We start from the raw sequence: 22,652 nt of genomic DNA, 5'->3' as shown, positions 1-22,652 counted from the left end.
ATTAGAATCAGAAAGACTATACTACTCCCTGTGGAACTTCATGGAAAACTTTTTGAAACTTTCAGGCTACATTCTTCTGCTACCAACTGATTTCATATGAAAGCACTAATACAAAAAAAAAGGGGCAATAGTTAAAATAATTTCTTCTGTAAACTTATAAAATGGACTTCTGAAACCCTACAAAAATATAAGAAACCACAACAATAAGTATCACATTATACTTGCCTAGGAAAAAAAAAGAAAAAAGACTTTTTCTAAGCAACCCTATAGAATAAAGCCAGATGGAATAAGATCATTAAGAAGCAGCTATGTAGGCGTCACATCTGCTTGCTTTGACTATCAGAGATCCACTTAACCTAAAATATTTCCCCCTGCATCTCTGAGGATTCACATTTGAGTTTGCTTACCATCCTCACAGTGGGGCTGCTGAAAGGGAACTTTCCCCAGGCAGAAATTGTCCCAAGGTCACATGCCATTCAAGTCCAAATAGGCTTGTGTTCAACAGAAAGGAATTTCCATTTTACACAATTTGCTAATGTGTTTCCTTCACACATTATCTTACCAGAGTATTTTACCAGAACCTCAGTACAGATTTGCAGATAGTGCTTCAGTGGACTTACCCAAAGGCCTGTCTGAATTTACACACCTAACACTCCTGTGAGCAGTATGACATCCAATAAACTGCACTAAACACACTAACAGCATTATAAATCCTTATTGCTAATGCTAACCATTTTTCCAAATCCAGTTATGCCTCGGGCAGGGTTTTGTTTTTCAACTTCTCAAAGACAAAATACTTCTGCTGTTTCTAGAGAAGAGTTATGCACCTTTGCAACTGTGTTTCAGAAGAAGCATCTTTATAACAACATCACTGATAGACTCTAATGCTTCTCCTGCCCTGGATGAGGAAGTTGGCTTTTAGCAGGTGAGGAATATCTCCTCATTAGGGATATCTGTTTTACTACCCCCATAGAATACGGTCTATAACTGAATTACACATTGCTGAAAACTGAACATCTGCCCCCTTGGCAGAAATTTAACCATAGTTAAGTCATCTAAATTATTCAGTTCCACCTGCACTGACAGTTTCGTACAGGATTACTGTAATGACTATCTGACATTCCAAAAAGTATCCTTCAAGTTGGCATTCTGGAGTCTAAAAATACTGTTTCTTCCCACATGTTGGGGGCTATTGTTATGTAAATCACAAGTATTAAGAAGGAGAGACCAGAAAAGAGAACATGAAAAAGCTATGGGAATAGAAAGAGAAGTCGATGATTCATGAACACACTGCTCTGGATTCTCAGCAATCTTTTCCTCCCCAACAAACTGTAAAATTCCCTAGCAAAGGCTGTGCCTCCCTCTGCTTCTAATAGGAGCCTACACAGAAGGCAGTGGTTTACTCTAGGTGCTACTTACTGTATTAGCATGACTAATGTCTGCTAAGTTCTTCATTTAAATAAGGGCCACATATCCATATCCTCCATACTGGAGAATTCCAATACCTCCTTATTTCTTGAACAACTCTGAAAACATTGTAAAAACAAACACAATTAAAGAAGTGAGAAAGGAGCTTTGATGAAAACTCCACAAAGAAGTTACAGGTTGTTTATACGTTTTATGGTGTGTGGAGTATGGAAACATACAGTAAATAAACAGTAAATGAAAAAATATTAGAAAGCTGAGTACTTGGTGACTACCGTCCTACACAGGGATCACAGCAAAAAGAAGTAATGAAGCCCAACAAAGCAGCATGTCACTAAATATCTTCAGAATTTTTCCTGCAAGTGTAGACAAAGAATTCATATGCACAGTAACTAATTTAACACCATCTCTAATTTTGCATATTTTGATAATGATCAGTAAAGAAAGATTTTTCATTTTTAAGTAGAATACACCTTGAGATTTCAAAACAATTCTCAAAGCTTTCTATTTTCTCATTTCGCACGAGTTCTACCTAAAATATTACTTGCATTTCCTTAGATTCATAATTTCTGAAGAATGTGTTCAGATATTTTTAAAATTTCTGAAAGCTTAAAAAGTATAAAACCTATGTACAAATCTGCAAAAAATACTCATGGTCATTACAATTAATGTAAGTCTTTTGCTAAGTAATTTCTAAAGCATTAGGACTTTACACTTTAAGGCAGAAATGATTTCTGAAAATCAGAAATCAAACTTCAACACAGAACTATTAGAAAGCCAAAGGACCTGAGGTTTTTCAAAATTTCCTTTTCTATGAATTTACACAAAACAAGCCTATAAGACCAATCCATAGAAAGAACAAGGTTGGACTCCATGTGTGTATGTTCACTGCACAGGAGCACAGCAGGAACTCCACCTTCTAGCAGAGATACACCCATGTCAGCAGTAGGAATGACACATTCAACCTTCTTGTTTCCAGACAGAAAAGCTGCTGTTCAACTCAAACGATAAATGCTTCATCACTTGAGTTATATGCAGATATTTGAAGTGCAGCTGTGTGGAATTAAGTCTACAACACACCAAATAATGAATACCTCTTGGAGTTGCAGTTCATGTTAAATTGTCAGAGGTGCCAAGGGCAGCAGAAGGCAATCAGCAGCAGGATGCATCTGGCTGACCACACCTGCCACAGACATGCAGCACCAGGGCACTGCTCAACAAGTGCTATCCCATCTATGTTCCTCAACACAAATGTCATAAATAAATAAATGCTTATTTTCCCAATGAAACAACAGCAAGAAAAAATCATGCTTAGGAATATAAGTGCTCAGGAATAAAGTATTAATTACTTCAGAAGCAAGAAAACCCCAGCACTGTCTAGAACAGCATAAGCTCTTTTTGCATATGATTTAAAAGGCTTACCCAGTCTCCCCGTTGATGTGCCAGGGCTGGTTTTGTGAAATGCAGACACCGACACTGCTGTCAATTTTTCTTGTTCCCTATTCTTCTCCTTCACTTGAATTCAATGGAGGGAAAAAAGCACTTAGAGACAAGTATCTGCAGGCTTTGTGCTGTGAATCCTACAAGTGGAGCTCTGGGCCATGTTGTTAACATTTTCTCTTGCCAATTTTCTATACAATCTGTTTTGGCAATTTAAAAGATCATTTTATGTTTGAGCAAGTAAACAGACTGAACAACTCTGCCAACAGCTTCCAAATAGGGAGCCATGGCTCAGTGTCTGTTAGGGACAGTTTCTAATTTCAGATGTGCAGATGCACACAACTACAGTAGAAATGTGGTTTGTGTCCTCCTTCAGTTGCTACTGAAGACGTATTTTTATCACATCTGAGGTAGTGCCCAATTTCCTTATCATTTGTGTCTTCGTCCAGATAGCAGGTGTTCTGTTGATTCAAATTATGGGGGAATTCCTGTCCTCCTCTGCATCCCCTGAAGCTGTATAAATTTAACTGGAGATAGAATGAAACCCTTGATAATTAAAAGCCCCACACCATGTACCATATTTTGTTAAAGACGTTTAAAGAAAATTAATACACAGTTTTTCTCATTAGAACCCTTTCAAGAATGCTACAAGACCTTCATGCACTCTTTGCATCCAATAAAAGTTTCACTAACTTCAGTGAGGAGTTCAGCTCCTGATACTTGAAGCCACTCCCTTACCCCACAGAGGGATGATTCAGCAACCTTCTCTTGATTAACTCTACTGTCCTTCCTAAGTTCTTCACCACAATAGGATGCCTTGGAAATGTGTTTTTTAAAGCAGATTTAATCTGTTTTCTTATTTTCATACTGTTTTCACTTCAACTACAACCCAAACCTACTGGAAAATGAGTCACATGCAAATAAATGAACTGCATGACTTCATTTTGTTGTCTCTCCAGGAGAGGAAGGGCACAAATGTGTGGTGCTTCCTCCTCTTATGTGATTCAAGTTCATAACAGCATTAATGCCAAAGTGAGGAATGCTTTTACATGGGCTCTCTTAATGCAATGAGCAAAAGCACTGTGAAAGCTTCCATGCATCCTTCCAGCCATACAACCAAGCCAGCAACCTCTACTATCCAGGCACTGGCCTCTATCTTAACGAAAGCTTCTCACTCCATCAATTTGTATGGACACCTGTTTTCTTTTATACTTTGCAGACATTTACCAGAAACATATTTAAGAAAGAGCATCTTATTTCACATAGGATAAAACACGCTTCAAGTTATATATGGAGACATAAAAGTGCAGTGGCAGTAAGCTGCAGCTCATTGCTGCAGACTGCTGAAAGTGTTCCATTTCCCCAAAGAAAATAGTACTAGATTGAGTTTCTACTCCCTCATTTAGCCCTGTGTCATGATAGAACAACATTTTTTGCCATCATCTTTATTTATTCTGTTCCTTTTGCCACCTTAACCTCTTCCTTGCAAAAGCAGTTTGCAGCTAGCTTAACTGCAAAATCACCTACAAAAATACATGGGGCTGGAGCTTTTTTCATTTTGAGAATATTTGCGTTCATTCTGAAAATCTTCTCAAAGTTCAAAATAGACAAAAAACACTACAAAGGTCCTTTGACAAAGTGTACACATTTCTCTGTGAGAACAAAATGTATTTTTTTGTGTATTGACTACATATTTAGTGCCAAAATATTTTGCATATCTGCAGAATTTGGCTCTTAATGCTAAAAAAATAATGAGATTAAATTTCATTCTTGTCTAAGAAGCATCACTCTAGTCCTAATACCTCCATAAAAGCCATAAAATGAAGTCCACAAGTTTGGTCTAAATCTTCAAAGGAAGGATTGCTGGTGGCAAAATAACAATTGAAATTCAACTCCCTTTATCTACCCACACTCCTTCCACTCCCCCTATGATTTTTTTTCCTCACAAGGTTTATATTCATAGCACAAGAGTTTCTTTAAAAAGTCAGAGTACTGCGCTAACATCCATATGCTGCCAAACTTCATGTCAGGACAAAAAAGATAATCTTTTTAAAATATTTATGCCACTTAACATTTATTATTATAAAATTCATTTTGATATTTATTTTCATCAAGGATATCTACACAATTAATTGTTCTCACTTACCCCTTCAACGAAGTAGTTACAATTTTGGTTCAAATAGGCTCTTTGAGGAGTTTCTAGCACTTCAAGGTGAAATCAAAACTAAACTGAAAATTAAATAGATATATTAGTATTTTTCCATTTTTCTGCATATGAAAATTAAACTATTTTAGAATTATTAAGGTGCTTACCTTTCAGAGTCTTGAAATCTTAATTTGATCCTTAGTCCATGATGTATACTGCTTATCTGACAAATACAGAAACTACTGTGTGTGGAAGGCATTTCTATAATACGGGAGCTTTCTAATTAAATTGAAGTTGTGGCCTATGCAGAATTATCTTTCAAGGATATAACGTTATAAATTAATTATTTCAGTGTAAACAGAAAATAAATGTAGCTTCTTTTATCATGCACCTTTTAAAATTCCATTTTACTCTTCAAGACTAATTATTTCTAATAGGGTCCCTGACTTGGAATCTCTGTCAGCTACAAACGCAAAAGTAAACAACACTCTACTGGATAGATCAAATCTATATTGTTAAGAATAGTGTGTTTAGAAATGAAGAGAAAGCAGTCATACAGGCAATGAACAAGGGTAAAAACCTGAAATAAAACCACTTTTCCTTTTTTAAAAAGCTATTTCTGGATCTGAAAAGGCAGGTACATATCTTTGGTTCAGGAACCAGATAGTATCATCCATCATGGAACAAGATATTCCATTAGAACAGAAACTCCCTTGATCCACACAAAAGCAGAGATGGGAGGAAAAGCTCTTTCCCATGTCACAAAACTACTTGTTTTTATCATCTCCTTTTCCCACAACAGAAAAAGCAATGTGCTTTGAACAAGAGGAGATAAGAGCATGCAAGTGAGCTGTGTCCTACTATTCTGTAGTCTGATGCTGAGGGTACTGGGCTTGGGAGGTCTGAATAAATTTCTTGGCAGACCAATACCCCAAACAGAGCACCCGAGGCCTGCTGCAGGGCACTCCTCTCAGTCTCTCCTTGGAGAGCAGACCCGTGCGAGGGATTAAGTATTCACCAGAACCTTGCTCGTTTCATCTCCTTGATGCCTTCCAGAGCTACCCCACAGAAAGGAATCAGTCTTGCTTGAGGAAGTTATGTAGGTCGTGAGAGGACCTAATTTAACTTCCTGGACTGAATAAAAAATGCAGCTGATTAAAACCAGGGAGTCGCTGAAGTTTCCCAGATCCCAAATGGAAGTCTTAATGGCCATGCTTTTCGCCACTCCAAAGAATACATTTTTCTCTCCTACCAGCCAGTAATTTCAGTTAGCCCCAGTATGAGCATGAGATGAGCTTTTGTTCTCATCTTGTCTACCCACAGGAGCAGTTGCGCAGCTCTTAAATTAACTGTCGTCTCCATTGGCCAAGGCTCCAGGAAATGAGCCCAAATTTTTCATCTCAAAGACTGGCTCTGGACATCAAAATCTTAACTAGTGAATGCTTTGGCAAGAATGGTAAACCTCCACTGCTGTGAAAAGTAAGTATTTTCCAATTACTTTTTTCTTCAATAATATCCCAACCTGAAAAAATGCTTTTTTCTTTCAAGTAAATAAATCCCATCATTTTTTCCTGATCATACTTACACTGAGTGTCTCTGATGCCTTGCTGTTATTCTACTACCACAGAGAATGATTCAAAAATATTTTCACAAAAATAATCTGTAGGGACAAGTTCATGCAGCAGAAGAACGATCAGAAGGGAAGCCAAGTCAAGTGAATAGTATTGATTCTGCATCTTCTCTAGTTCATACTAGCTCTTACCTATTTCATACATATCAGAACTTGCACTATGTATCACTCAATATTCCATCATGAAATAAGTTAAACATTCTACAAGAGAATGAAGTACAAATAAATAACTTTCTTAGCAAAAATATAAGTCAGGAAAAGTCCCGTTTTTAAAAAACCCATTCCTGTAAGCTAATGAAATACGTTGTTTTACTATTTGCCATTTCTTTGTCATCTTGCAGAGCATTGTCTTCCACATCTTTTCTTTTAAAATTCAGCATCAAAATTTTATCTGCTTCTAGAAAATTCCCTCGTTTGTTTTGTTAATTTTGACAGCCCCTGCTAAAAAAGAGACAAAACTTTTTAACTTACACAATCTATACACTTTATATAAATAAAAAGTAAATTTAAAGGTTCCAAAAGTATCCTTACTTGATGACAAAAGAGCAAAAAGTGTCAAATCACTTTAATAAATAAAATACTTTGAGCATACTAGCTGAAAGTTGGAGAGGTGAACACACATTGCCAATGTGCTGTACAAGTCCGTGGTACACAGTTACACACATTTCAAAATTTGACATACACAAATCAATCACCAAAATCAGACTGCTCACTCACACAGACTTCATTGAAAACACCAACAAACACACCTTTTCTTAGACACACTATTTCTCCATCTACAATCACTTTAGGTTGCAGTCACATACATTACTGATTTGTTCCTGAGTCCTTTTCAGTCTTTGTAACTCGGGCGTATCGGTCACAATACTGAACCCTCTTCCTTTGCTTTCTTCAAAGTCTCTTTTGTATTTTACCTACAGAATAGAAAATACAGAAGAACAGGGTTGTTTTCATTTTCTACAATGTGCCCCTAGCAATTTAGCATTTATTTTTAGTGTAAATAAAGCACTTGTGAAAGGCTTTCAGCCTTTAAAGGAGAAGCCTGCCTTTATCCACTAACAGAGACAGACAGCAACTGGGCAAAATTTCCCAATGCCCAAGCTAATGCCTCCTCCTGGGGTGCCACGGGCTCACCTCTATGAGTACTGCAACTGTGGAAATATTCTCTATGGTCATTTCATTCTCAAGCCAGTTGCCACAAAACTATACCACTTACTCTTACACAAAGAAAAATACCTATAACTAAATCTGGAGGTCTTCTAATTCTTCTAGACTTCATATTTTATCCTCTATTCATGATTATTCTACCAGTCTCTTTCCCAGCTGAAACATAAATTACACATTAAAAAAATACTGCATTAAAAGAGTATTTAGAATATCATGAAGTCAAACCTTTATAAGTTATGGAATGGCTGCCTGTACAAGCTTAATTTGTCCCTCTTGCACACATGCATTTGGATATTGTCTTTAATCAGGTATTCATATATTATCCTTTAACAAGGCCCCCTGCTTTACTGTGTACACAGCAGAGATGGTTCCATCAGTGGTTGTGTCCTTCTTTTGGACCAGACTACTCAAATCCTACCATCAAGGCAGGAATATTCATTTCCTCAGAAGCTTTTATATAGCTCTCATCACAGCCATTAATCAATCTTCATAATGCACCCTGGAAAGTGGGAATGGCAATATCCACACTACTAGGACAACCTGCAACCTGAGGTAAAATAAAAAATAAGTTTCATTTCCAAAAACATACAGGGGTCTCAGGGTGTCCACTCTCTGATTTCTAACAGTTGAATATGTTTAAATTATAGGCTTGGGTTACCTCTACAGATACCCAGTACTTCTGCAAATCAGTTGAGGTACCCAATTTCAACATAAAGAAACAAGATGAATTCTTCAAAATCTTAAGCCACTGCTGAGCAACAGTCAAAACTCTGCCTCACTGACAGAGTCAGGACCCACGTCTCCTCAGGTGGATTCAGCTACCTTACCCAGAATAACTTCCTTTTACTTCATATCCCCTGCTTTACTCACTACACACGTCCAGGTTTTGCAACACCAGTAGCACAGAGAAAGCAGGATTCTCCTTCACACAGCTGATAACCAGAAAGCACTCAGCACATGCACCAAATTCAAGGTTAGACTTATGTCACAAGCAAGCACTTAATGTTACGACAGTGATGCACAGGAAAAAATACCTCTAAATCACAAAAGTTAAGTTTGACAAGGCCATAGAATATAGCTTGTCCTTCCCATCCTAAACCTCAATCAGTATGTTAATGACTTTTGCTTTTTCTTTCATATAGCTCACATATAAGCCCATTAAACAAATCCTTGAGATACGGCAGCAAATTGCCACAACCACAAATTTTTCCTGTGTTCCAGATGTAGAGCTGGCTGTAGATTTCACACAAGTATAATATTTTCATGCCACTCTCAGACAAAGGAAACACACCCTTCCACTCAGGCTTTTGAGCACACCATGGGCTGACTGGCCCATGCCTTTCTGTTCATCTCCCCCAGGTTCAACCCCTCTGCAACTTTCCTTCCATTTGACCACACTATTCCAGGTCTCACTTTGTCTGATTTTCTAAACTAGTCTGGTCCATCTCTTCACAGCTTCTTGTTAAATCCATATACCCAAGGGCTTCAATATTCATTGCCAATTACCTCCCTTCCACCAAATGGCTCTCCATCTTCACACTGGCTCTCAGGCCTCTTGAAACATACTGGGTGGACATGCTATTCCAGGACTGTCTAGTGCCAGGAAAGAAGTCTTAGGAGTATCTCCGAACTTTCTATATTTGAACACACCTCCATGGCCAAGGACACATGACTATCATAAAAGACTCTTCCATCTCAGCAAGCTTCATCTCCTTAGCTCTAAATGCTAAGACATCTGAGCTGTTCAACCACTCAGTTGAACCAACTGCTCAAAACAAACAAACAACCTGTCAAAAATTCCAAGTAAGGGAATGGTCTCAGCCTTGGAAACTGCTGAAAATTTTGCACAAAAAATTCAAATTTGGCCTGAAGCAGGCAGCAGACATGAAAATATTCAGCCTTACTGCTTGAAGTTTACCAGAATTAGGAGGCAGTGAACACATCTCAGAAATGGGTTCAGCGCTGCCAAAAAGAGAGATTACCTATTGTTAGAAAGAGTATTTCCTGTTATTAGTTCCAAATGTACTAGCCATTAACTTCAAATGACCTTTTTCATCTTACAAAGGAACAGAAGAAGAGAGGGAGGAAACTGAATAGTTTTAACTTAATATTATTTTAATCCCTCAGTTAGATAAAAAGGGCTCCTACTGTCTATTAATAAATCACTTCCCAGGAATAAGGTTAACTACAGTTCCCAGAGCAACTGCTTTGAAGCCATTAAAAAAGTAAATTATTTAAAATATTAGCAGAGTTAATATATGCATTATTGGATTTTGCTACCTAACTTCAAAAATATAAGTTTGAGTTATAAAAATCACAATGTAATGTTTCGAGAAGAACAAAGCTCCACAAAATGTGGTCCACTAAAACGCCTAGTTACTGTAACTTCAAAAAAAAAAAAAACCATTTCTAGAAAATGTTAAATAATAAAGATGTCATCAGTCATTTAGAACTGAGAAGAATATTTTGTATAGGAGCTGCAAACATCACTACAACAAACTATTTCATTGTACACCATGGCTATCTGGGATGGAGTTAACTTCCTTTATAATGCCATTACAGTGCTGTGCTTTGTATCTGCGCCCAGAACAGTGCTGGTAACACACCAGTGTTCTGATTATTGCTGAGCAGTGCTTGCACAGCATCATCCCCAACATCACCTCTGTAGGCTGGGGGTGCCTGAGGGGTGGGGAGGTGACACAGCCAGGACAGCTGACACAAACTGACCAGTGGGATACTCCATACTTTAAAACATCATACACAACAAAAGGAAAAGGGGAGAGGAGACATGAGTGATTAAGGCAACCACTATGAGTACCACTTCCAGGAACTGGCTGGACATTGCCTGCTGATGGCAAGTGGAGAATAAATCTTTATTTTTCTTTGGTTTTGAGTGCAGTCCTTGCATTTTTCCCAAAAACCTTGACACATAAGGGGTTGGGTTTTTTTGTATTTTCTCCCTCTGTCCTGCTGAGGAGGGGGAGTGAGAGAGTGGCTTGGCGGGTACCTGGCAGGCAGCCAAGGTCAACCCATCACAAACTGAAACCCTCAAAATTTAGTTTTTAAATGGAAATGAGTAATCCCTAATGACTGAATCATAAATGCAGTCATCTCCTACAAAGATGTTTTTTAGTAACTCCTCACCAAAATCCCAGCCAGTGGCTTATAATGCTTCTCACTGGCTCCAAAATGCAGTCTCATAGATGCAGAGCACCCTTTAGTGGTGCCTGCCCTGAAAAATTGATCTTCTGAGAGGCAATGTGTGGCATAAACATTAGAAATTAAACTGTAATAAATCACCATAAATGAAAAAGTTTTCAGTGAAAATACTTCATGAGAAGTAATTCTGCACAGACCCACAGTGAAAGGACTAAGTGATCCAACAGATCTTTCACAAATCAAACTTCTCAGATTTGTGACATTAGCAAGAGATCTTTGAGACACCCAAAGACAGGAATGTGTAAATCTATTCATGAGGTCAGCATGAAGTGGGACATGAAGCATGACCAGAGGTTTCATCTCACTGTGAAAGACAGAGGGTGAATCTTACCCTCTACATAAAATTTTAGGCTGGAGAAAATGCTGCACATGTTTTTTTGCTGGTACACTTGGCAGCAAAGAACCTATTAGGGTAACAAGATTCATTTTGCCTGGGAAAAATACTCTGAAAATATAAATGGAGCATAAAAGATTGATTGTACTCTTGGGGTTTTTGGCACCTACCGGTAGTCCAGCCTCATTTACAATACCAAAAGCACATATCAGTTGAACAAACAACATAGGAGTCCAAAAACACCAAAGGAAAAATTTCAGAGAAAGAATTTAACATGGTGGATTATCATGCTTTTCTCATCACTGGAGAGGTGTGAATAATGCTGACCTCAGAAACACTATTAATTCATCTCCACCTCAAAAAGATACTCAGCCACTACAGAGCACATATTAATTCCCCAAAAACTATGGCAATATTAAAGCTAGTTTCTTGTTGCTCTGGTTCAGGGAAAATTTGGGAGAGAACCCCCAAAGGGCTCCTCTAGGAAAATAGATCCAATCGGCCCCTCCCCCCAGCCAGTCTGGGAGAAAATACTTCCTTGGAGAAAAAGTAGAAAAAAACTGTTTATTAAACAATAAAACCTAAAACAATATTCAACAATAAACCCCCTTGCTGCTCCACAAGAGATGACAAACTCAGAAAGTCCCCTCTCCAGGCTGCAGTTCAGCTCTCTCAGTCCCTGATCAGTCCCTCTGGAGCTGGAAATGCCATGGCCCAAGCCTGGCCACCACAGGTGGAGCTGCTGGTGCTCTGCTGGGTGTTCAGTCCAGAGCAGGTTTAAACAGGTCAGAAGAAAAAGGAAAAACGAAACAAAAACCACAGTCCAGGGAACTTCTTTGCCTCAGCCAGGTAAACTAACTAAAAGCAAAGGCGAGCTCTGTCCTGCTGTCTGTCCATCACACAGTCCAGGAGCAGGAATGTGGAGAGTGAGTGCAGCGTCTGAAAACCTGCACGCTTCTTCTCTCCCCCCCTCACTCTCTGGGACAAGTCTTAAAGGTGCAAAACTTATTATTCAGCATAAACAGAACAAGATGATTGGGGGTAAAAGCATCATATAGTCAACTTAGGACACCTGTACAGTTCCTTCTTCATTTTCCTGTACAGACCCGGTCTACGTGAAATTCAGTCTCCTTCCTTACCTGATACACAGCATTGCCCACAGATTGTAGCATCATCATGTCTCATGTCCAGTAAGGAAGGAATAAGCAGGTAGAATGCGAGGATGGGACCCCTCACACCCACATTTGCCCTGAGAGGAATGTTCATAGACCTACAGTCTTTACTACACCCTGAATATTTATGAATTTGTTTCACTATGCTGCATTGCCCAGAGCCATCTGCTCCTCCTGTGCCCAGCACACACAACTACTTCCCAAAGGTCACCATCTGCTAATACACTGGTTTTTACAGACTGGCAAGAAATCCTCTCCCACAGTACAGGTGCTAGAGGCACATCTTGGCAAAGATGCCTTTGTTTGGCTCTGCTTCTTCCATAGACCACATAGACTTGGTTTTGCCTCAATTTATCTTACTTCTTACAGAATTAATGGCAAGACAGCGACAAAATTTACTCTGTAAATTAGGTTTTTCATGAACACGACTAAAACAAATGCTTACAGATTAATCAAATGTAAAGAACAATTCTAGACTAAATTCAGTAAGACTTCTTTTTAGTTGACTAATCCTTTTTAGGGAGGATCCCAGACACTGTCCTGAATGACAAAGCCAGGTTTCAGTCTTCATGGTGTAGTTTGTCTTCTAACACTGCCCACAGCTCTACATTTCAATAAACTTCTGCTCATATTAGAGGAACATTTAAGTCCCACCTCATACCCCACCATGGTACCCAATAAGCTGAAACACTGCTTCTCCTAATGGCAGTAAAACATGATCTTCCCACTGCCACTCAATTAGAACTATTATCCACAGTAAATCTAAACAGGAATACAGGAATTGAGAAAGGCAGATAAGGCAGACTAAACTGTCCTGAAAATTTTTATATTAACTGGAAGCTGTAGGTTTCCTTAGGGAATTCCTTAGGGAAATCAAGGAGCCATGGACTCCTAAAAGGCCACTGATGAATGAGTTTTGCTGAAACTGGGGACTGCAGGGTTACAGATTTCATCACTTTTTTTCAGATAAAGCAAAATAAAAATTCCCCAAGGCTGAAGATTGCAGTTTTTTCAAATGGTCCTTAGATGCACAAAGTCATATTTTAGAATTTTTTCCCCATTTTATTGTGAAGAAAAAAGCCATTTTCGCAATTCATAGCTGAAGCATTCATCATAATAGTTGGAACAGAGAGAAGGAAGTTTCTCATTCAAAGGTAATGTAAAACTGAAAGCATCAATACTCCAACACAACAAAAAGTCTTTGCAGTTACATGGAGTAAAAATTCCAAGTGCCACAGCTATCATTAAATATTTTGTCTTTCTACGTACCTCGTTCAAACATTGGGCAAGTCTGTCTGTGCCACCCTGTGAAGTACAGCCTCAGCAAGTCTCCAACCATCTGCAAATCTTTGCACTGTAATTTCCTGAAGGTCTCAGCAGTTTTAGCAGGGAACTACTGCTAAATAACAAAAATCTTGGAATCCACGTCAGAACAGTTAAAATGTTGGATGGGGGCAAATTAAAACACATAAATAGTAGCTCTGGAGAGAATGCCTCTACAATGTGGTCTCTTGATACTGAGGGTGATGCAAGTAGCTCAGAGAAAACACACAGGCAAAAGCATTCCATACCCCAGGATGTACAGTGACAGGAAAGTGGAGGCAGAGAGAGATTAAAAATTTCAGAATGAGAAAAAGATGGGAGTCCTCCATTTGGATGTATGACAAAAGCATGTGAACAGTAGCTGGGATCCAAGTAAAATTATGACAGAAGAGAGTGCAATCTGATACTGTTTCAACAGGCTTACATCCAAACAAGTCACTAGGCTCCACTCCATCAAAAATCACTTCCAGTGAAACTGCATAGGTGCTTCTGCCCAAAAAATTATTTTTATGCTACTAAGTACGCTCTAAAGTACCATCCACCTTGTTTTGCTGTGGGGAAACTGAAAGTCTGTGAGATTCTACTCTTTTCTATTAAAAAGTAACATTAATGTTTCCCAAAGGCTGCAGGCTGCGCACGCAGAGATGACACAAAGAACGGGCCGGTCTCAAAACAAGCTGATTTTCCTCCATGTCCACCAGTGATTATCATCCATTTAACTTGTGCAACAAACTTTACATCCACATTTTAGAAACAGTTCATGACAGAGGCATAGTGTCAGATCTTCCGTCCACTCTCTATCACTTGGTACATGCTGTGTTTGAACTGCTTTATCTCCAAGGAACAGAAGTCTGGGGAGGTGAAGGATTTCTTACTCTACCACAACAGAAAGAGATCTGACTTCACCATATCTCATGTCCAGGCAGAAAATGAAAGATTGATATATATAATCCGAATGTATCTTGATAAATTACCACAAATTTTAATAATACCCTCAAAAGTGAAACCACTGATAGCAAACTCCTCCAAACAGAATGACAATTATCCAACATAGCAGGGGGGTGGGAAGGAAACACATTTAAATGTTTCATGTATAGATTTTCTAAATCCTGGAATATTGCTTTTATCTCCAGGGTCTGAACTGAACATATAGCCCCTGTCTTGCTGTTTTCATCAGTGGGAAAGAGAATGGCCAGGCAACCACCAGGACAACTATAAAGTCATGAGCTGTGTACTCTAAAGGAAGTATGCAGTAAATCATGAGCAAGTGAGCTGCTATAAGCCTACACTCCACAGCAGACAGAAAATACATAGCTGCTGGTTGGCTAAGACACCAAGACTGAGCTAGCAAGTCCTGCTGAGAGGCAGGATGTGTTAGCTCGGGCTCAGCGCCATGCAAACCACGGCCATGCAGCCTATAGTTGGCTCACAATACCAGCAGAGCTCAGAGGCATCTGGCCACCGGGTACCAGAAAGATATTAACACACAAATGCACATCCACACAAAAGACAGGCAGCTATTCTGGGCTGGGAGGATTAAAAAAAAGAAGCAGTAAACACTCCCTTCCCTGAAAAGCCCCACCAAACAAAATCTCACAAAACCTACTTAATAAATATTCCAAATAACATGATGGTCATATTCATCCAAGGAGTACAGAATATTCACACAAAGCATCAAATCAAAAACTGAACTAAAAAATACAGCATGGCATGTAAGGAAGATTAACCACAGAAGGGATGTCAAAAAGACTGACCTCAGAAAATTGTAATACAGGCCAAGGGCACAAGTTGTAGTCATATGCTACAAAAGGTAACCAAAACAAACACTAATGGGCAACAGAAGATAGCACATGACATGTGAAGAAAAAGAACCTGTAAAACTTTAACAAACAACTGCCAAAAAAATCAGGGACTGTTCACTGCTGTAGCAGAAGAAAGAAGCTGAAATGAGTCCAACTGAGAGACATCAGAATTTTAGCCCAGAACAAAACGCAGAGGAAAAGGAACTGAAAAATCTGGATTTGAGCAATGCAGATGTGCAGGCACATAGGAGTCACAGGAAATAACAAGACACAGTACAATTATACCCCCTGGCCTCTGGTAACAGCAAGCTTGGGGTCTCTCTGACACTCAGACACCAGGTAGCTGGCACCTTATACACCACTCACATTGGTAAATATCCTCTTGTCTCATTCAGCTACAGCTCCTCTTGTTTATTTGGTAAAGAGATGGTATGGACACACCATCTCTTATTCCACAGAGTTAACAGATCATTAATAGATTGTTTGACTTTAGGGGTTCTTATGGAACCTCCTTACAACTCTTTGTTGGGCCACTTAAGGCTTATTTCTTGAAACCTGATATATCAAGTGGGCTCCTGCAGTGCAACCCTAGTTACAAAATTCTCGTACGTTGCTCACAGCTTGTGGTCCCTTGGCCATATTAGTATGGATGTCTCATGCAGTCAGTTCCTCTGTCCCTGTACAACCAAGGCCAGGAAAAGGGAGTACCTATCACTTCCTCTTAACTGTAAGCAAATTCTGAAATCCTTATATTTTGTCTGCCTTCCAAGTTATCTTTTTCCAACGCAGTAACGAAGATAAAGCCAAAGCTATTGAAGGCACCATGAAGCATAGGGCTTTAGAACGAGCTTCCTTTTCAAAAGCTGGAGGGAAAAAGGGAAAAAAATAAAAAGAAAGACCATAAAATCAGCTTCCAGTTAATACATACTGCTTGGAATCCAGAGATTAATTTTAGTTAAAAATCTAGACAGAATTTGACTGCAAACCACATTTTTTCCAAGACTAAATTCTCTCTTTTCTTCTTCATCTTAAAGCAAGAAGAAAAGGAAGGTGAGCACAAAATAATACATGTAAGAAAGGCAATTTCATGGCAAAAAATACATAGTGGGCAGTTCAGCCTTTTATGTTTAGATTTTCATTCATTTTCAACTCTGAATGCCACATATGTCTGAATGTCTAAATCAATTTCAGCTGCAGAAAGAACAGACACAGAAAATACTTTGTCCCAACTAAAATTCCAAAACTATCATAAGACAAGTGTTAGTACAGATGACTGAATCCCTAAAAATGTTCATCTTTGAAGAAGTCCATTAGCTGAATCTCTTTGAAGGAATAACTTCTTACACAATTCAGTATGTAGGTAACCACCTATAAATGCAAATCTAATATTTACATCAGCAGTTTCTCAACAAGTAGAGTGAAACTGTTAGACAGGAAACCTGTACAATTTCAAAACTATTGTCACATGAACTGAGATCAGAAGATGCCAAAGCTCACCAGTAAAACCGAGTCACAACCTGGTTCCTTCTTTTTTAACAAATGCCAATGCTCAAATCACCTGAATACACAATTCCCAATACCTCCAAATCATTTGCCTCCACTCCTAGAAAATGCTTACACTGGTAAATATCATGTAAACCTCATTTGCAAAGATGATGCTGGTGCATGACTCCAGAGCCCCCAGCTCAAGTTCATACTTCCCCATGCTCATTGGGAATTGGGATCCCAGTCCTGCCAGAAGCCACTGGAACAGAGATACAGGTTATCCTCAGCTCCTAACACTAAAGGACCCAAGGGATACATATGAAAAAACTTTAGCCCATGCTCAAGGTGAAAGCTCTCTAGAGAGAACAAGTAACTTGGGGCTAGTTTTGAGGCGTCGACAGTAACGGGGAAATTAGGCATTGCATTTGTCTGTTATCTAAGTAAAATGGGCAAGAGAAATACCTCCAGTTCAGTCATTCCCACCCCCCTCCCCCAATCAAAATCATTTGCTGCTCAGACTCTCACTTTAACATCCTTAAACTGAGATCAAACAATTAAATCATCCTCCAATCCTGGCCTTCAAATTTAGGATCTTCTTTGGGTGCCTCAGCTAAAGCTTTAGATAGTAGGAAAATTCGAACTACATTCAGCTTATCCTTTAATACCATTACCCCAGGGAATTCTTCAGATGGTGATACCTGGCCAGAAACAGTGGGCTTGTTGGAAAAAAGGCAGATGTCACTACACACAATCTCATCAACCAACTCACTTTTACAGTGAGTGGACAGAAAAGACAATTTTAGAGAACTCGGCTCATCCTGAAGATATTTAAACATTTTTTTAAAACCCTATATTTAAAACATCTTTAAAATACCTTAAAATGTAAAAATACAAGTTAAAACTATCTAAAATACCTTTAGGTTTCTTGAGATGATATCTAAAGATGTCTTAAAGCTGATACATAAAGCCAGGTGAAAAATAAACTCTATCCAGAGCTCCAACACTCCCCATTAAATTGTCTGGTCTTTTCCTGTGATGCTGTATTCTCGTGAGCCACTTCAAAATAAATTCATGACTGGTTTCCCAAATGTTCAGAATTCTGGAGTTGCACACAGATGTCAGTACTGAGTTTGGTGTGGGATCAGTTTTCAGACACAGAAACTATCAGCTGCATACAGCAGTGGTTTTTAAATTGGGAGATGAATCACCAGATTTTTTCAAACTGTGCCTGTAGAGCAATATGTAAAACTCAACTAAAAGAGTGGTTATTTATGATGTGCAAAGGAACGAGAAGGGCAAGTTACCCTTTAAATACATCCATTATTCATTCCTACTGAATACACATGACTTCTGCTTCAAACAGCGAGGGATATGTTGTGAGAGATGCCCTTCTAATAAAAACAAGGCAGGAATGTTAGTACCAGAAGGTTCCCTGCAGGCTAAAAACTGACAGTTGGCTGGGCTAGGATCAGAGCAAAAAGTGGGGTGTAGCAGCAGGGCCTGCTTATACAGAAAAAAATAAGTGTAAAGAAAATAAAGAGTCCACAAATTCAAGGAATTATTCCAGAAATTAACTGGAAAGTGTTGGGGGGGAGGGGAAAAAAAAGAGAACCACAATCGCTTCAAAAAAGGAAGACCAGGCATCCCAAAGGAGCAGATAGGGGCTGTACTTTCCATTTCTTCACAGAGATGTTAGCTTGTAATAATGAGCAAGCAGTAGGGGAGGGAGGAAAGAGGAGAACAGTTGCAAATCACCCCAGCTGTAAAAACTGCTCCCTTTGTTAAATGGCCCTTAGTGAGTGGAGAGAAGGTGAGAATTTAAAGAAGGGTCTTTGTTATTTAAATGCTATCCCATGCTTCTTTTTCAAAACTTCCTTAGAAATGTGTAATGAAAGCAACTATTTTTCAGTTCCAAGACTTAGGCTTGGGGTTGGGTATTTTATTTACTGACCAGGGAAAACTAGGAAAGAAGTCATTCTTCTTATAAAACTAGGAAAGAGGTCATTCTTCTTATAAAAGAGACAAATTACAGTCCTATACCTGATACATCCTACCTTCTGATTGCTGTTAAAGTTTTGAAAGCATTACACAGTTGAGCTCTATCACTACTGTAAAGTCCTCTACTTGTGAAACAGAGACTAATTCTGTAAAATTTTTCATAACTTTCAATGCTGTTTATTTTTCTTTTTCGCCTCCTGTAAGAAGGAACTTATCCCCCCCAAGTACAATATAATATTTTTATTTTAGGGGAGAGAGACTAATGACAGAGACTGTCTGACATTAGTGATACAAACTCCATGTGACATTTGTATGCAAGGAAATAGACTAGCACATTACATCAAAAAAAAAAGCTCCAGAAGATGCTAATTTTGTTGGATATTACATGGTTTGCATATAGAGATTTCTTTATCTAGAAGGAAAAAGTGTCAGCCTACATTCAGCCAACATGCTATATCCCCTTTTTAATATCTCTGGAAACATCATATCCGATAGGTAAGATGCAGCAGGAATTTTGTTCTGCCCGGTCCAATTCACCTGTGCAGGGAGGTATAATTCTTACAGAAAGCAAATACAGCTTCTGAGAGGAGTAATAGAGCCAGCCTGCACAAATCAAACAAGCTGAATAAAAGATGCATTTCAATTTAATGTTCATTAATTGCAGAGAATTTCATCCAATGCCTAGAGTACCCTGATGTGCTGGCATAATAAGAAAGGAACACAACTTGTGGCAATTGCACCATGTGCTTTCCAACACAATTATTTGAATTACAGAGATTAGAAAAAAGCTTCCCAGATTTCAAACAGTGATTGCCTTTTTCCTTGAAAACATTTTGTATTTTCTGCTGTGGGGAAACATAGCAGTAAGTTTGATCTTTCAGGCCTCCTGTCAACTACAATTCACAGACTTTGAGAAATGGTAAATATTGCAAAATTAGTTCTAGTATAATATCGAAAAGAAGCTCAAAGAAAAACACTGTCTCCTCACAATGGAAAAACCAGGAGAAGCTACGTCCTTGTCACTCCATACATCTACCTCTGTGAAGCACTTTCAAATCATTATGTCTCGTTGCTTGAGCAGACAGTATAGGAGTGACTCTGGGCAGGCACTTCAAGGACCTCATTTCCACCACAATATTGGTTTTACATTATTTTACTGTCACAAACTTAAATGCACATTATAGTTCCTGCCTGATGGAAAGATATGAAGGAGTATTTTCCATTTTCCAAAGCATGAGAAATTTTGAAGGGAGGCCACTCTGATGAATTTTCCCTGAAACGACTACTGCTGAGCTGGTCTGGGTGTGTTGTAATGGGACTGTGTCCAACCCATTGTAACCAGCAGGAACATGGACTTCTCAAAACCCAGTTTCAGCTGCAGCTATTGTTTGGATGGGTGTGCTCTGCATGATGGCTTGCAGCCATCTAGGGACACCGTGTTAGCAGGGAAGCAGCCACTGGTGGAGCAACAGAGATGATCAAAACCTACCAAAGGAAGGATGACTGTCTTTTCTGACACCTGTAGAACATCCTGAAAACAGGCACATAATACAAAAGGAAAGTGAGCAAAGAAATAGAGAAATGATATACTCAGCACAAGACAGAGGGCACTGAAAAGAAAGTTACACAACTACTATGAGATAACAGCAAGAAAAGAATTATAGGAAATTAGTAGATGTCGGTACATTGTACACACAGCGTTAGAGACAGCTATTTTTTACATTGCTGAATACCAAACCATTGTACACACAGCGTTAGAGACAGCAATCTTTTACATTGCTTTCATTTCCTCATCGGTCTACAGCCTTCTCCTGATCCTTACTGATGGAGTATAAGTTCTTTTCAGTCAGATATAGTTTTTGGGGTTGAATTTGTACAGCTCCTAGCAAAACACTCCAGGACTACAGCCATTGAATACTGCAGTAATTTGGGTATTTCTGAGAGCTGACATAGTGGCAGCTGCTCTCTCTGCCAGAACTCAACCTAGGTGTTCAGATGGACACACCTATACTTACTGAGCCACAGCACCCAGGAGTTCATGTCAGTATTATTCAGTGTTTGGGGCCTATGACCAGCAGGGTCCAGAAAATCAGCTACAAAGGCAGAGGAAAGAAGAACACGCAGAGGACAGGCAGCAGTTAAGTGAGGAGTTACACTCCACTCCCTGACCCAGACCTGTGTCAATACGGTGCATTAAATGCCTGTCTCAAAATGCATCAATACTCACACAGGCCCTGCCTAGACCAGACTTTTGAAGGGTGTGAGAAGCACACATTCCAGCAGCTCGTCTGCCACCACGCACACGGCGCGCTCACATCACCGGCATATGGCACCGGCATGGGGAGCAGAGCGTGGATGAGATTTCCTAGCAGAGAAACAGTATTTTTGGTTAGATTAGTCTAACTTCTGCCACTCTGAGCAAACTGTGCACTGTGTGTGCACTACTGTATCCTCACGCCAGTCCCAGCTCACACTGTCATACCCCTGATAGCACCAGTTCAGATTTGGTGCTCAGATCAACAAAGTATCAGACGGCAATCAGGTGGCTGCACATCCAAAATGCCCTGCTCTTCAAGGTGGGTCTTGCCTTGTTTGCCAAACACTCTTAAGAACCCAAGAGATGGGGAGAAGGACTCCTGGCAGATTCACCCTGTTGGATTCTGCTTGCAATGGGAACTCCTTGTCCCATCCTGGCAGCGCTGGTGGCTGCAGAGGTGATGAGCAAGCAGTGAACAGGGGCAGGCCTTCAGCTTCAGCCTCAGAGGCTCCTCAGTGGAGCAAGGTCTGCAAACCACGTGGGAGAGCCAGAAGTGTGGAGCTCCAGTGGGAGACCCAAGGGGTACCACGGAAAGAGAGCATGAGACGGAACCACTGGTGAAAGAGAAGAACAGAAGGGAAGAGAATTTCAAGGATAAATTTAAGAGGATTTGGGATCTTTTTCTGGCTGCATGAAAGAATTCTTGGGACCCTTAAAAAATCCTGGATCTGTCTCAGTAATTTTTGAAAGAAAAACGGAGGGGAAAATACATTTGGCATTGCAAGAATACCAGGTGGCTTCACTGTTTGGCAACCATCTGGTCTCAGTTTTCTCTTTGTTAGTAGCACCAGCATCAAATGAGACAGAAATAGAAAATTTTAACTTTTAAAATATACACAATTAGACAAATAATAGTTACCATCAAGCAAAGGGAATGCAGCAAATGGAAAGCAGTGTGAAACACATGGCAAACCGTTTAAAAGAAAAAAAAAAATTAAGGCACAGCCACCCTAAATTAGAACTAAATTGCAGTTAATTTAATGCATGTAATATTGCACAAGAATTATGATATTTTTGCTAATAGTTCCTCATCATCCTCCTCTCCAGTTCCTTCACACACCATATAGCAGAAGAGCTGCAGAAGCAGACAGAAATGCTCAGATTACAAAGAAGGCAACTCAGCATAGAAGAAAAACACTAGAGGAAGGACGGAAACAGCAGCAGTGACAGTGCAGTAGGTGACTTCAAAGGAGC

At 39.4% G+C, this 22,652-nt stretch overlaps 1 protein-coding gene across 2 annotated transcripts in view; it reads right to left on the bottom strand.

The window, feature by feature from the left end:
• The window catches only part of NEBL (nebulette), a 249,483-nt gene that overhangs the window by 131,157 nt on the left and 95,674 nt on the right, over positions 1-22,652 (bottom strand). The window contains exons 3-6 of one of the 2 annotated variants that reach the window (XM_050971276.1): positions 5,179-7,555; positions 5,012-5,094; positions 2,848-2,940; positions 1,420-1,526 (exon numbers count right to left, since the gene is read on the bottom strand). Coding sequence is in view for 1 of the 2 variants with exons in the window: in XM_030228919.2 (XP_030084779.2) it covers positions 7,448-7,555 (108 nt within the window). In the remaining variant the exon portion in view is untranslated. The remainder of the gene's footprint in view (positions 1-1,419; positions 1,527-2,847; positions 2,941-5,011; positions 5,095-5,178; positions 7,556-22,652) is intronic. The other variant, XM_030228919.2, reaches the window with a different exon arrangement.

Source organism: Serinus canaria, chromosome 2 (genome assembly GCF_022539315.1).
Source record: "Serinus canaria isolate serCan28SL12 chromosome 2, serCan2020, whole genome shotgun sequence".
Taxonomy (NCBI): Eukaryota; Metazoa; Chordata; class Aves; order Passeriformes; family Fringillidae; genus Serinus; species Serinus canaria.
The sequence above is the reverse complement of the archived record's forward strand: the minus strand, read 5'-3'. Positions and strand labels throughout refer to the sequence as shown.